General features: G+C 32.6%; 1 protein-coding gene across 2 annotated transcripts; it reads left to right on the top strand.

The window, feature by feature from the left end:
• The first annotated feature begins 2,918 nt into the window (after positions 1–2,918).
• LOC127733161 (uncharacterized) lies at positions 2,919–11,943 on the top strand. 2 transcript variants are annotated; one of them, XR_007996809.1, is made up of 8 exons: positions 2,919–3,053; positions 5,870–6,030; positions 6,523–6,594; positions 7,589–7,747; positions 8,591–8,717; positions 9,027–9,151; positions 10,233–10,635; positions 10,745–11,943. XR_007996809.1 is itself a non-coding variant. In XM_052242503.1 (7 exons), exons 1-7 carry the CDS (start codon positions 2,952–2,954, stop codon positions 10,420–10,422), a joined length of 936 nt encoding a protein of 311 aa, XP_052098463.1. In that variant the 5' UTR covers positions 2,919–2,951; the 3' UTR covers positions 10,423–11,943. The 2 variants fall into 2 exon arrangements, 1 of the variants encoding a protein (XP_052098463.1); XM_052242503.1 differs by having other exon boundaries at positions 10,233–11,943.
• Positions 11,944–16,322: the final 4,379 nt, after the last annotated feature.

Genomic DNA, 16,322 nt, shown 5'->3' with positions numbered 1-16,322 from the left:
CAATTGTCCAAAGACTTATAATAACAGGAAGATGAGTATTATCTATTCATGCTTCTTTTATAAAATAAGAGATGCGTATGTTAATTTTTTTAGGAAGAGTTTTCCAAAGGGCACGTGTGTCGACTTCCCTCTCCAAAACATATAGTTATAAATGGCAAAGTGAATTATTTTGTTTTCGGTATTTGAAACAACCCACCTCCCCCTCAAAATAAAATCAGATTAAAAGTTGAAGTAGCTGTTGCACAACTTCATGTCCAACCTAAAGGAGAATCGGTGCAAGTTTCTGGGAATTCCGTCAATTTGTTTTTAGAGAGTCGAGCCAATATGTAGTCATAAGCGAATTTAGAGGGTCTAGTTGACAGAGGTCTTGAACGTATTTGGCGACAACTTTGTTTAAAAATTATTTTTCTTAAAATCAATATCCGATTTAAGTATAAAGTTGAGGTTTCAAATTGTTTCTACTCTAAAAGTCTGTTTTGAGTTTGTTGCCTAGGGTATAAATAAATTGAGATCAAGCATATCTCGAATATGATAGCCAATGACGTAATTGATTTTCCAAAACGGTCTTAGTTCGGAATCAACAAATACGAATATAGCTTAGGGTTTTAAATTATTTTCAAACTGAGTACAAACAAATAATCATGATTCATTTCATAAACTTCTTCAAAACAAAGACTGTTTTCACATTTACATTTCGACATTAGCCAGGAAGCTACCTCTGATTTCAGAAATGACACATCAGAACGGAACAAACAGTGGTTGCCTCTTATTAGCATGTTGTACAATCTAATCTAAATATAGAGATATGTTTTCGTTTTCCTCATATGCTTATGTGTACGAGCATGCGAGTTAAGATAGATCTGAATTTTAATCAGATTGCATGTTGTAATGTTATCTATCGGAAGAGAGAGGGATGGGAGAGAGAGAAATTATTTCTTTAACAAGAAAATTATACCAGACATCGAACAGCACCTTCATTAAGAATCCATATCAGTTTTTCTACATTTTATATTAAAAAAATGAGGTAAAATCATGCTTCTTTATGTACCGATTATCTGATCGTTCATGCCAAACAGGCATTTAGAGTCACGATTGCATTTCTTTTTTTAAAGAAAGCAACTTGTTACAAAATATTAACTTGCTTCACCAAGTTATTAATCTGTCTTATCAAAATCATAATTGAGAAAAAATCTGATAGTGTAACTGTGGTGCTATTTATCATTATTTCTTAGATTGGGATGTACATGTCTACCAGTTTAAATGTGTACCATTGACAGAAAAGCTTTACAGGCATAAACATAAACATTTTGGTCAACGATGGCTGATTAAATCAACAAAGCAATAGCCGGCAGCTAGTACATAATATGATGACAAAGTCATAAATAGAATTAATAAATAAAAAAAAAATGTGTCTGAGGACACGAATGCCCCCGCTCAAGCTTCAAACAAACCGGAAAATGGGACGGACGGAAAGACGGACAGTCAAGGGTAACACTTAATGCCCCCTTTACCTACGGCGGGGGCATAAAAAAGTTTGTAAATCATTGCATCCTCCTTTAAAGTCAATATTCAAAATACAATGATACGTACGAAAACTGCTCAGTATACACCATGTTCGTGCTTTTTAATTCCTCAGTTCCATATCAAATTGAAGCAGTGCGAGTACATAACAGTATTATAATTATTAACTTCTTGTTGTACCAAATGATCATTTGTTGTAACACAATTAGAAAAAAAAACATTTGTTTTGTTTTGGTCTCTTTATATTATAGTACAAATAAACAGTAGTAAAATTAGACACAACTATTCGTGATAAACAAAAATATATGTCTGCATTTTGCTTTCCATAAATTCTAAATTATAGTACAAATAAACAGTAGTAAAATTAGACACAACTATTCGTGATAAACAAAAATATATTCCTGCATTTTGCTTTCCATAAATTCTAAATTATAGTACAAATAAACAGTAGTAAAATGAGACACAACTATTCGTGATAAAAATAAATATATGCCTACATTTTGCTTTCCATAAATTCTAAATCAGACCCATGCAGGACAAGTAAAAATATTAAAATCGCACAAAACCTTTTTTGTTTTTTTGTAATTATGAGATAAAAGTAATAATGAGATGAAAAGGAAATGATTTGCTAATCCTAAGTTCAAAATTAAATTCGAGAAGAACCAATGAAATTAACAAAACTAGACAAACATGACCCCCTTTTTGTAATTTAATTTTATTTGACAGAAATTATTTCCTGCTTTATAATGTTTTACTTGATCAGATATCAAATTCAACATTGCTCCCTTTACTGTGATATTAAAATGTAAAATAAAAAAAGGAATTCGACATAAAATCAAATTGAATTAGTTTTTATTTGCCAAGTTATCATTTTAAATAATTGGTAGCTATTGAAAAGGTCACGTTTGCTTTTTACCAGTACTCCATTAAGTACAACTAAAACAATTATAGAATAAGACGAAACACTAAAGCTTATCCGGTAGGCACTCTGAATCCCCCCCCCCCCCAAAAAAAATATAAACAAAACAAGAATCTTTTTTTTAAAACCCTATCGTGAAAAAAATAACCATTTTGCTAATCATAATAGGCAACTCTGCCTTTATGGTTTTTATTCTTGTGACTGTATTGTTGTTTAATTAGGAAGAAAAACCGGAAACTAAACTTGATATGAGAAACATAAATTATTGATAGTATAATTGGTATTTGATATGCCAAGAAGATAGATTCCTATCGCACCTGAGGGATGATATCATTTGATAAATTCAAAAATGACAACAAGAGGATTACGTTAGATAAGATAACATTATGTCATCAGCCGATTGAATTTTAATTATCATTTTCTTTACATGTGTGAAATGAACTTTGATCGGAGAGTAAAAGTCAAGTAATAACGTTTGTTTACCACTTGTGTGTAATAATTAAATGGATAAATGATGGGAGAGGCAGAAACAACTGTTTCTATTGAGTATTGCGAACTTCGGAAAACGAAATCGGATTCTGATTCTGCCGATGATGTTACTATATTCAAAAAGGTAAGGAGACGTAACGAATATAGCAACTTTTCCTAACCAACGTCCTGAGACATTTCAAGTACCGCTTTGAAACAATTCATCAACATGATCAACTGAAGCTGTAAATGTGGATCTTTTGCTATTTTGAAGTTGTCCGCTTATTATGTTGAAACGATTTTTTAGAAATACTTCTTTTGCTTAATCAATCGTCAAAACTTGACTTAATTATGAACCAAAACCACAGCTTACAATGCCAGTCCTAGTTAAAAACTTTCCATTTTTGAGTCACTCAAACAGCTACTTACTTCCACTTGCCACAGCGGTGGAAAAAGAAAATATCGCACTGCAGCTAGCTATAGACTGCTGATAACGTTCTTATAAATCACAAAATGGTTTGTTTATCCTTGCACCCTTAGCTGATCTCGAGGTAACTTATATGTTCTAGATTCACCTAGACTCGAATTGTCCAAAGCCGATTCGGGATACTGAAGTTTCGATCGTCTGCCAAGCAAATTAAGATTTCGGATGTTAACGGAGTTCTAATAATACTCAACGATTCTTACTTATGTTCAAATTTCAAGCGGTAAAACAAGACAAATGTCGACTGTAAAAAGTCGATAGCTAGATATACTTTCTACAAGTAACAATTTTTTTTAACTCCATATCAGTTACAACTTTCTCTATTGAACGATATATATACCGTTAAATATGAATAGAAGGATAATTGATTAACAACTGGTCAAGAGTCTAGGTGGTTTAGACCTGCCACTACTAATACTGTAATACACAATAATACAAGTACCAGTTAGGCTTGAAAAAATTGGTATGCACTCTGGTTTGTGTTTGTTTCTTACATGGTAACTTCTTAATTTTTATTTTGATGTACTAATAAATAAGGAAAAAGTCGGATTGCTGTGTCCTGCTTTTTGATCTTGAAATCGGAATGTTTACACTTGCGTATTTACACTTGCGTATCAACGTTTTATCGTTCGTTCAATTTATCAGTATCTCAATGTTGTTATCATGCAAATAATAGTACTACATACATCATGTCAATTTAAAAAAAAAATAGAAAACAGCTATTATTTTTATTTTCTCCTGGAACTTAACCATGTTAAGACACACAGGAGTTAAAACTGTGAACAACTCGACAGCTGTCACTTATAGAACACGGACAGCTGTCTTTTCCGGGGCAATGAGATTAACACCATGCAGTGGTTAAGTAGGGGTCGATCGGCAAAATCGTTTAATAGTAGGAGGTTAACAACAACGAAAAATAAATCCAACAGCAAGAGACCCCTTGGGATGACCATACCGCATTTACTAATGACCACGTATAAACACTTATATTACATACTCAATATCGTCCATAGTCGAAGACAAGTTGTAACATGGATGTTCAGTGACGTAAATTCTACTATTATTTTTTTCGAATGTAATGTATAACGATATTGATAAAAATATAAATATAAACGAATAAGACCGTATTGCAAGACGAATATTTCGGCACAAAAATGGCCTTCGTCAGTATTAATCATTTTACCAATATATTATTACAGATTATTTTTGTTCTTAATTTGCGTTAAATAATTTTGCTACTGGACAATAAGGGTTTGTCTGATAGGTTAAATTTATAACACTGATAATCAATTTGATAAAGTCTCATAAGCTTCTTTGAAAGTTTTTTGTTGTTGTTGAAAAGCGCATAATCTTGAATCCATGTGATTTTACTTGTGTATGTAACTGTACAAATTGGAATACAGTAGAATATAGAATCCTCCTAGTACAAATTGGAATTCCAAAATCTACATTGTACCAATACAAATTAGAATTCTGATTTAGACTGATTACAATCCAGTACAAATCCGATTCCAATATCTACTAGAAGAAATTTAGATATATCCAAATTTGTAGTAGGAGGATTCTGGATTCTACTGAATTCAAATTTGTACTGTAACATGTATTCATATAACAAAACTGTTTTAACGAGTTTATCTTGCATCTGATACAAGTTATTTGGTTTTTAAACACTTTTGTGTTGATTAGAGAAAAGTTGAAACACTTTAAATAAGTAAAAATCTGTCTGGATTTTTCCTCGCAACTTCACTCCATCAATTATACTACGTTAATGTAAAGCAGATGTTTGTTCATCTATTTTTTTACCCTCTCACCACCCCGTTGTTTTTTCTTTCTTGAATACAAAGTAAAATTAATAATTTTATAAATCAAACTAAAATACTTGTTTCCTAGTAACACAACATGAATCCTGATTTTGCATTTAAATGAAACTGGTTTAAGTAGCTAATTTTCCGCAAATTTGCTGTTATTCATTCAATGGATGTCTCGGCATCGATAGCAATGACCCTTTTGATTTGGCCTCTGTTTCACCCATTACAGTCAGTTATGCGATTTAAACTGAAGGCATTAAAATGTTTTTCTGCAGTCGATTCTATGGCATTTCTGTATATTGGAAACATCTACAGCGTGAATCTGTCTACCATGACACGTGAGGACGTGGTCAGCAGTAGACGTTGCAGGCGTTTACCTCTCTTGCAAATGTCGTTGCCTAATTAATTGAAGTGGCGTCGTCACTACAGGCTCAGTAATTGCCTGATTCAGATTTTCATTGCTCAGTCCAGGCAATATGGATATGCATCATTTTTTTCATTGATTCAAGTGTGGGTATGAATTCAAACAAATGTTTCACGAGGTACAAAATGCGTTTTTAAAGTCCGTCAGTATATAATCAGCTCATTGCTCAGCTCTTAATACATAGTTCGTATTATAATCACAATTTGTCAATTTTAGGTGTCTGACAAGTCTTCATGTATTTACAGGAACAGAAGAAGAATCGTCTGATAGAAAAGATCGTCCATCTCCTGTCCATTGTCACAATAATTTGCTTGACACATGGTGCAATATATAAACAATGGCTGATTCCATATATTTACACAATTGTCACACCAATTCTTCTAGTGATCCGTGTGGTAATGTATTGGTAGGCAATTACGATATTTTTCTTATGAAAAGTGTTAGAAAAAACGAAAGGTAGAGATAGGAAATGCTTCTATAGTTTTGCATAATCTATTGCGTGAAGCTAAAGGGAGACTTAACTCTCTGTGGTATTGTATACAGAAGGTTGTCGACTCATGGTTCCTCTACTGGCACAACGACTCAAGCCAATCCAAAACATACTCATGTATAACGTGCATATAATCACATTTCATTCAGTATTATTTTATCATAATCCATGCATAATTTTAATTTAGTTTGTAAAACTGCTTTACAGTAAACCCGCCTTCCCCTTTTTTGTTAGATACAATGTGTTCGAATTATTTGGTTTTAGATAATACTATGTTCCTCAGTGGTGATCATTGTGATCACAAAAGAAATCAAATTATATGGACTATAATTTATGATACTATATATTATCATTTGTGCATAATATTAATCTAGTATATGAAATTACGTTTTCTTTTCTTTTTTTCAGGAAACTAAATTACCAGTATTTCCTGCTAGATTTCTGTTACTTTGCAAATATTTTCGTCTTTGTGCATATCTGGTAAGTTAAATTGCTTACCACACCAATGCAAACTATAAGCATTTAGGTATCGTATCTGAAATACTGACAAAAATATAAAAGGAACTTTTTTTTTAAGCAAGTTTGATGATTGGAAGGATATTCCACATGACATACACAGTTGTAGTTGTAAATTAAACCAATATATGCATATCTTCATATAAAACCAACAGGTTTTATTTTAGTTTCCATTTAGATAATGTCAGTCTATCTGTATTTACGGATAAATGGACTTATTTATCTAAGAGTTTACATTGAGTTACAGTTTAAGGTTTATCATTTGAGAATATCTGGAAACTTTTAGACCAAGAGAAACCATATAGAGTAAAATTGAGACTTTTCACCATTTTCCATATTTAACTAATAAATTGATTTAGGTTTTTTGCAGTAAAATAAAATTTAGGAAAGTCTGTGATTAAATTTTTTTAAACTTGAATAACTTTGTCAAACCAGCATGTATTACAAAACCTGGACAGAATTATTTTCATAATCAAGGTACAGCTCCCTGAGCAAAACTTCGATTTTTAATGCATTCTGAATTTTACTAATGAATAAACTTAGTTTTTATCAGTCAACCATTCAACTTCTACTGTCAGTAGCAGTCGCAGCAATCCACATGGTTCTACAAAACCCTTGACGAACCCTTTATGAACCTACTTAATTCCCTGTTAACTTATGTATGTTCCGTACTTTTGAAAGTTATTTACAAAACTTTCAAATGTTTGGACCTCAATGCCCCCTATTAAGAATATACAAGACATGACCCAGTTGATTCGCTGATGTCTATAAACCTAGTTTGGCTTACATTGGAGCTGTTGTAGAATTTTCCTATTTGACTCTACATAGTTAAAACAGGTTAACACATCAAATAGACAAAGAACCAGGTTTAATAAACAAAACAAAAATACAACATAAATATTTCATAATTTAATCTCGGAAAAAAATTAAAAGTAATATGATTTCACTATTTTAACAGGATACCTGATAACGATACTTTATTCTTTATTGTGTTTGGTCTAGCCAATGGACCATTGATCTGGGCTATGTTTGTGTACAGAAATGCAGTTGTTTTTCACAGTGTAGACAAAGTAACATCATCTTATATACATTACCTCCCTCCATTAGTGTCTTTTGTGTAAGTATGTCATATTTAATATCAAATACGGAGATGTGATATAATTGTCAAAGAGACAACTATCCACCAGAGACCAAATGACGCAGATGTTAGTAACTATAGGTTTGTACGGCCTTCAACAATGAGAAAACCCCATACCACATATATATAGCAAGCTGTAAAAGGCTACGACATGATAAAATGTAAAACAATTCAAACGAGAAAACCAACGGCAATTAACTTTACTTTAGAACTTACTTTCCTTTTGGCTAGCTACATACAATAAAATTGAGAATGGAAATGGGGAATGTGTCAAAGAGACAACAACCCGACAACAGACAACAGCCGAAGGCCACCAATGGGTCTTCAATGCAGCGAGAAATTCCCGCACCCGGAGGCGTCCTTCAGCTGGCCCCTAAACAAATATGTATACTAATTCAGTGATAGTGGACGTCATACTAAACTCCAAATTATACACAAGAAACTAAAATTAAAAATGATACAAGACTAACAATACTAAGGATACTAAGATTTGTAAAACAATAAGAAGATCTAACGCCATGCACAAATGATAATGTATTGAGATGAAGAGATATTGCCAACAATAGACGAGGCATACAATGAGAAAAGGTCTCACTCCAGTTGTCGTAATTTACACTGTAACAGGAGACAATATACCAAACGCAATTCAAAGAACCCTTCATGTAAATCTTTTTAGTTTCTGTTGCCACAAATTACAATTTCTGAGGGAAATTGTACAAAAATCGATTAATTTTAAGATGAATTGAATGATTTATGATAACATATAATTGCCAGTAAAGCAAACGGAGTGAACAATAAATAATCATTTTTTTTAATTTCCAGCGTACGATGGTATCCAGAATCAACATCACAATATTGGATGAATGATTTTAAACCATCAACCGAAGTTGACGTGAATATGGTAATCGGGTTGACAGTGTTTCCATTTATCTGCTTTTTCATTCACAGTGTAAGTGTTCAATAAAAAGAAAAAGAAAAAGAACATCTTTGTAAAAGAAAACTTTCTGAAGTGTTATTTAAGTGCTATTTTATTTACATGTTACATAGAGGTCGGTGTAAAGTGGCACATTTGAATATCGGTATAGGAACGTAATAAGAGGGAATTTAACTTTTTTTTTATTTTAGGTCGAACCACCGTGAGCGGATTTAATCGATCTTGTAAAGGTAAAATTTTATTACATGTCAGCATCATACTTTATTCAAATAACAAGAATAACATTAAATTTTCAAATGGTAACTTATTGATTTTACAATGCAGATTCTTTACCATATCATCGTCCAAAGAATATTGAAGCCATCAGATGATTACATTACGAGCTACAGTTACCTCAGTTTAAAAGAAGAAGCTTGTCTCACAAAACTTTTTCACTGTTGTGGTAAAAAGTAAGTATCTTTCAATAGACAATTTTTTTAAAAGTTCAACTGACGTCTGAACCAATCAGAAAGTCCAAAAGGAATGTTCCTTTTTACTTTGTTGATAAAGACTGCCATGAAGACAGAAAACTTTGGAATTTCATTGAAATAATACTTAAAAAAACATGCATCCACGTAAAAATCTTTGCCGATATGCAATGAAATATAAAACACTAGAAAAAAATTCTTCCGTAGAATTCTACAGCACATATGCAAATGTTTACCTCTAATGAGAATAAACAAAATGTTAAGCACTATTCTATTCCTACAGTCAGTTTAGATATACATCCATGCATCTGATGAGTTAAGCCTTTTTCAACTGATTTCTATAGTTTGTTCTTATGTTGTACTGTTACACCACTGTCCCAGGTTAGGGGGAGGGTTGGCGCCTTCAAACTAGTTTAGCCCCGCCACATTCTGTATGTGCCTGTCCCAAGTCAGGAACCTGTAATTCAGTGGTTGTCGTTTGTTGCTGTGTTTAATATTTGTTTTTCGTTCATTATTTTGTACATAAATTAGGCCGTTCGTTTTCTCGTTTGAATTGTTTTACATTTGTCATTTCGGGGCCCTTTTTAGCTGACTATGCGGTATGGGCTTTGCTCATTGTTGAAGGCCATTGTTAATTTCTGTGTCATTTGGTCTATTGTGGAGAGTTGTCTCATTGGCAATCATACCACATCTTCTTTTTATATGTACATAAACAGATTCTTAAAAGAAAAGAATCCACCATGTATGTAGATTGACCATGAAAAAAAAGTTCACTGAAATTAAAGTTTCTTTGGTGAAAACATATTTACAGGATAGAAACACTTTCGGCATTGCTGTGGCAGTTGGCGAAAATATGAAAATTTATAAACTTCGGATCTTTTGAAAAAAGAAATTAAGTGATTGTTAGTAAAATGTGTAAGGATAAAGTAAATAATAATCTAAAGTGTTTGCAAGAGGGTAATCGATTGATCGAGGTTATTACTTCGTATATCTAAATGTATATGTCTGTGTATGTGATCTGACGTTTGATTGTTTTAAGTTTGGTTTCTTCTTTTATTTTCAGACACAAATGCATTATGTTTTATGTGTTTAACTGGATATTTTGTTTGGTGTCATTGACTGGTGTGATGCTATGGTATAACTTCTACATAGCTCATTGCATTCTTATGGTATTCCAAGCATGCGCAATCATCTGGCAAGGAGCCAATTATTATATGCATGTCTTTGCTGTTAAAGGATTCGCTGATGAATAAATATCGATCTCCAAAATGTCTAACATAACCTGTTTTATATCTGTTTTTAGGTATAAATGCCTAAAAATAGACTCAAACAAGCAACTAATTTAATTTTTGATTTCATTGTATATTAATAATGCTTAAAACAAATGTGAAGATGTATTGTATTATATGTGTTTTCGTTAAATGTGAGGGTGTATTATGTGATATGTGTTTTCGTGAAATGTGAGGGTGTATTGTATAATATGTGGTTTCGTTAAATGCGAGGTTGAAATGTATCATATGTGTTTTCGTTAAATGCAAGGGGGAAATGTTTAATGTGTATTCGTGAAATTTGAAGGTGTATTGTATAATAAGTGTTTTCGTTAAATGCGAGGATGAATTGTATAAAAGTGCATTTCTTTTAATAAATATATGTGTTTTCGTTAAATGTAATGGTGCTTTGTATAATATGTGTTCTTCGTTGCAATCAAGTAAACTTGTGTTTCCCGGTATATCTTGTCTGATGTCACAATTTCTTAATTCGGAAAAATGTCTTGTGAATTGAAGTAAAAGTATAAAATTTTGTAAAATACATATTTTTTATATTTTGTATAATCTAATTATCCATTCATATAAATTAAGGCAATAGTAGTTTACCGATGTTAAAATCTCATAAATGGATCATGAAGAAACAATTCAAGGAAGCAAACAAAACTTATGCACGCATCACCCTCGATATGATTCCACATCCAGTCACATTTCCCCCTTCAGTCACATAGAAATGATACAATCAGGAATAGGACACAATGGACATAATTACATATCAGACAACATACTAACGTATAATAACAATTACAGAGTTTATAATGATAACTAAATTATGAGTCAGGGAATTTTAAGTTTGTTATTTGAATTGTTCCTTTATGGTTGTTTAAGGCATCAACACATAAAGGGTACTTAGTTTGTGATATGTGCAGCTACGATCAATAGTTCATCTAACTGATGACGCCCTATCATGTTTTAAAATATCTGTATGGAAAGCGTACTTTGAAATAGTTTTACCAAGCTTGATTATAGCTTGTAAGTGTGCATATATAAATTAAACATGTAATTTACATGAATTTTCATTACTGAAAATACGTAATTGATAACAAAGCAAAGCAAATGAATCATATCAATACCAGAAAGTAACAAAACTGAAAGTATACATTATATTAAACACAGTATCGTACCTCGCACGAGGTGCAAAGTCACAAACTCGTGTATTTTACAGTTAAATATATTTACATGTTACAACACACAAATGCGATCTATAATAGTCAACAACCTTTGAATTGTTTAGTCAGACTTAGAGGACATCATCTATATATAGAAGTACGTTATCAATGCTGGCTTTGCTTTTTATTCTTCTTTAGAAGCCCTTGTATAAAGTATGTCTTAAGCGAATAAAATCGGCAAGAAAAGGAGCATAGTTACCATAAAAATGCCGACTGTCTTGTAAAACATGTCCACCAAAAGTAACAAATATGTTGTCAATAAACATATGAAGCATCTTGATGATGTCCGTACTGTTTTGTTTGAATCAGAGTGGTTATTGTACATAGTTGTACTTGTCCCTTCCTTCAACTAGATATGAGTATTTACATTGGGCATTCTTTTTTTCGTGAAACAAAGTTGGAATTATTCATTCAATTTATCTTTAAGTTTATGATAGGGCATACTTTGGTAAATATTAGAGAAGTCAAATGTTTTGTTTACCATTTATTACAGGAGGAGAGGGCCTTAATATGCCCTTTTCGTGATCATAGAAAGATAGTGTTCCGATGAGGATATACTGATCATGAGAGAGAAATCTATGAGAGGGGACACTTTTAGTAGATTTATACGGTGTGCTTCTGGCGGACTAACTTTAAAACTCTTGAAAAAAAAGCAGTTCGTGTACTTTCACATACCGGTAATGAAACAGTGACAATGACATAAATTTAGATAGGTCGCAACCATATCAATCAACCCTGATACTCGATGTATATGCATATAATATTTTTATTAGGGATGTCAACGGGTACTCGAGTATTCGAGTTTCGCTCGGTAGTACCGAGTATCGAATACCAAAACGATACTCGACTAATCGGTTTCCTGTTAGAATATTGCTGTCTTCTTTCTCTAAAATTAATCTTCCTGAGAACCTCTTTCGGAAAATTAAATAGGCATCACTGATTAATCACACTAGTAAATAAAAAAAACAATTTGTTTCGAATGTTTGTGCTAAATTGTCATTTAAAATGCCTCGAAAGATACATGGGCTATACCTAGGCTAACACTTTAAACTTAACATGTCTTAGCCATTCCGTCACATGGATACCGTCAGAGCAAATATTTTCTTCTGCAATACTGTGATTTACAAAGTTGCAAATCCGACTGTCCCCAATAATAGTTAATAAAATAAAATAAACTAAAATAAATGCGTTGCATCCTCTGGTGAACCTCAGTAAATAGTTAAACATCTAATCCTTACGCCTTTGTAAACATTAAATGTGTTTTCTTAACGATTACCAAATACTACGTTGTATTGTTTGATATGGTTTTTCCTTGTTATAATTTTTAAATAGGTGTTCATTTAATTATATCATGGAAGTAATATTTAAAAGGAATAACAACGACTAATTAGCATGTATTAACAGCCTGCAGAGCTCTGTACTAAAGTCATATAATTTTATCCAATTATAGTCTCAGCGGCAAGACCCCTTTGTTTACTATCTGTGATACCGCGGTTGTAAAATGGCATCTGGAAATTCTTATCAGTCACGTGATTTTATCGAGTCCGGTAATTATAAAGCACCTGTGTGAAATCCGAGGTTTATTAATAAGAAGGTGGCGCTGTATCATATAAAACCTCTACCTTCAGAAAGAAGTCGTATGATGTAAAAAAAACTTGAAAAACGGACGAGAATTGTTCAACCTATAACAATTTAGCATGGAAAATTGTATTTAATTTAGCATATTTTTGCTTTTTACCGTTTGTTTTAAACTGTTCTAAAAGTATTTTCCGGTTAAAAGCGGATCCCGAGTAAAACAATTAAATACCGACGAATCGATCAGGTTTCACAGGATGTTTAACAAAATAATTTAGACATAGATATGGAACGCCACAGCTGTCTTATGTGGTACTCTGATATTACTTTATGTTGTTTTATTATTACTTGATGATATTTTGTCTTTACTTAATATGGTTTTGACATTACGTAATGATGTTTTGATATAACTCAATATGGAATAGTCATTACTTAATGATATTTCGATATTACACGATATGGTTTCGTATTGACTTGATATAGTTTTGTCATTCCTCAATATGGTTTTGTCATTACTCGATGTGGTTTCACCATTATTTAATGTGGTTGTGTCATTAGTCAATGTGGTTTTAACATTACTTGATGTGAATGTGACTTAACGTTATGTAGTTGTTTCATTACATGATGTGGTTTTGTTATTTTGTAATGATGATTTGCCTATTCTTTATATGGTTTTAACATTACGTAATGATGTTTCAAAATTTGACGATTTTACACTACATGATGTGTTTGTTTCATTATTTGATGTGGTCCTGTCATTCTTTGATGTGGTTATCCCATTACTTGATGAGGTAAAATCACGTGACCAATTCGGAAAAACCTGTTCTATTTTTAGATAGATTTCCATGTTGTATGTGCCTTGGATGAGTGTGGCCATCCATCGAATTAGAGTTCAAATTAAAGTTCGGGTTACTGTTTGAGTTAAACTTTGAGTTAGTCTTCGATTTCGAATTCAAGTCATTATTAGAATTAAAGTTTAAGTTAGCATTGAGTTTCGAGTTGGACTTCGAGTTTGAGTCACATATAAAGGTAGAGTTCTAGTTACAACATTAAATTTGAGTCACCTTTTGAGGTAGAGTTTGAGTAAGATTCGAATTTAAGTCTCATTTAGATTAATTAAGATTTTGAGTTGAAATTCGAGCTATCTTATATGAGTTCGTAATTAAATTTTCTATCGCGGAACAAGGACTTTTGCTCGGGCTTCCGAAAAGAGGGCTCCGGGGTATGCGTACAAAAGATAAACAATGTTACAGTATACAAAACGCAACATAGAAGTTGAAATAAAGTTAGATGTGGTGTGATTGACAATGAGACAACTATCCACCAGAGCTTATATACAGTGGATGTAAGAAATCATATATAGGCAACCGCACAGCCTTCAACACACCGTATAGTCAGCTACAAAAGGCCACCATGCACCATGTGAAAAAATTTAAACGAAAAAACAAACGGTCTTATTTATAAATAAACAATCTACAAAAAAAAATTACACACATTTATACAACGACAACAATTGAACTTCATGCTCCTGACATGGGGCAGGTACATAAAAAAAGTGCACGTGGCGGAGTTTAACATGCATGTGAGCGCTAAATCCTAATCTTACATCGGACTGTTGTGTAACAGCACAACACGAGAAAAAAATGTAAACTAGACAAAGTGATGCTCCCGCACTCAACTCATTTAACCGCTTATACCCCCAAAATGACAAAAAAAAGTTCAATTATCTCCCAAAAGAGCAAAAGATAATAAAAATAAAAACCCTGACCACATGCACACCTTCAATATATGTACAAACAGACAGTAAAGAGAAAACTTCCTAGGATTCAAACTGTAGGAGGAGTTATGCGGAATAACTATATACTAAGTACCCATAATGGGACGGACAGACGGACGGACGGGCAGACGGACGGACAGGGGTAAAACAATATGCCCCCCAACTTTCAGTTGCGGTGGCATACAAAACAGTTTCATTTGGCTGATTCAATAGATCGGTATGACTGGGTAATATAAATCCTTCGGATTGATCTCGGATGCTCCATAAAGGCACCCGTCGTGTTATTCGAGAAAGTACAAACCCAGTGATTTGGTTTTATTTGGTAGTTTACCATCAAGGAAAAGATGACGGTATTATGGTTACGACCACTGGAACATGTCCGTCGTCACATGTGAAACAGATATTCCAAAAAGTTTATTTTTCAATTAGTGCGAGGTCGATCAGGGAATTCAATTGATTACAAATAAAAGATTGATATTCGTATAAGTTCAAATGATCATTTACGCTAAAAACAAAATCGGAGAATTCTTATTTTATAGTATTGATGCTTTGTCGCTTAGTCCGAGCCCCCCTCCCCCCGTTTCCCTGTAACTTTAGTGTGAGTTGATTTGAAGTGTTTCATTTGTTAACAATAAAGTTCAAGTCTTTTGATTTGTGTCGAGCCTGCGACATCAATGTAGCGGCAGTGAGAAACAACAAACCTATATTTCGTCGTCGATAGTGGAGTCGGCGTCTCCATCTCCATTTTTTTTTTATTTCTATTGAGTTTAACCTTTCATTATACATGTTACTAAACACGTATGCCATCATAATTTTGTACTTTTAGAATATCATACTGTATTTGTTTACCTCGACTATTGAATCTGTATTTATATTGTATGTTTCTCTGTAAACTTGTATTTAGTTTTAAGAGAATAAAGTATCTATCTATCTATCTATAGATCGTTAGGTTTCAAGTTTTTTACTTTTTTCATTTCGGGACCTTTTATAGCTTACTATAGGGTATGGGTTTTGCTCATTGTTGAAAACCATACAGTTTTGTTTTAGTTAAATAAAACCGAATTAAACTGTTTTGACATGATACATTTGTAAACCTCCATGAAGTGTTTTAAAACTTGTATAGGAGTTATTCCTCAATTTCAAGAAAAAGCATCTACAGAAAAACATTTAAAAAAAATTTTTTTTTTTTACCGATTAATGTATTATATATAAATGTACAGCCGATCAACATGACGCTTTTACACTTACAGCAGCAATATCAGGCGAGTCACAGGGTTTCGTGGAATATTTTACAAATTTATTACAAA

Source organism: Mytilus californianus, unplaced genomic scaffold (genome assembly GCF_021869535.1).
Source record: "Mytilus californianus isolate M0D057914Y unplaced genomic scaffold, xbMytCali1.0.p SCAF_3, whole genome shotgun sequence".
Lineage (NCBI taxonomy): Eukaryota > Metazoa > Mollusca > Bivalvia > Mytilida > Mytilidae > Mytilus > Mytilus californianus.
This window is presented reverse-complemented; position numbering and strand designations above follow the sequence as displayed.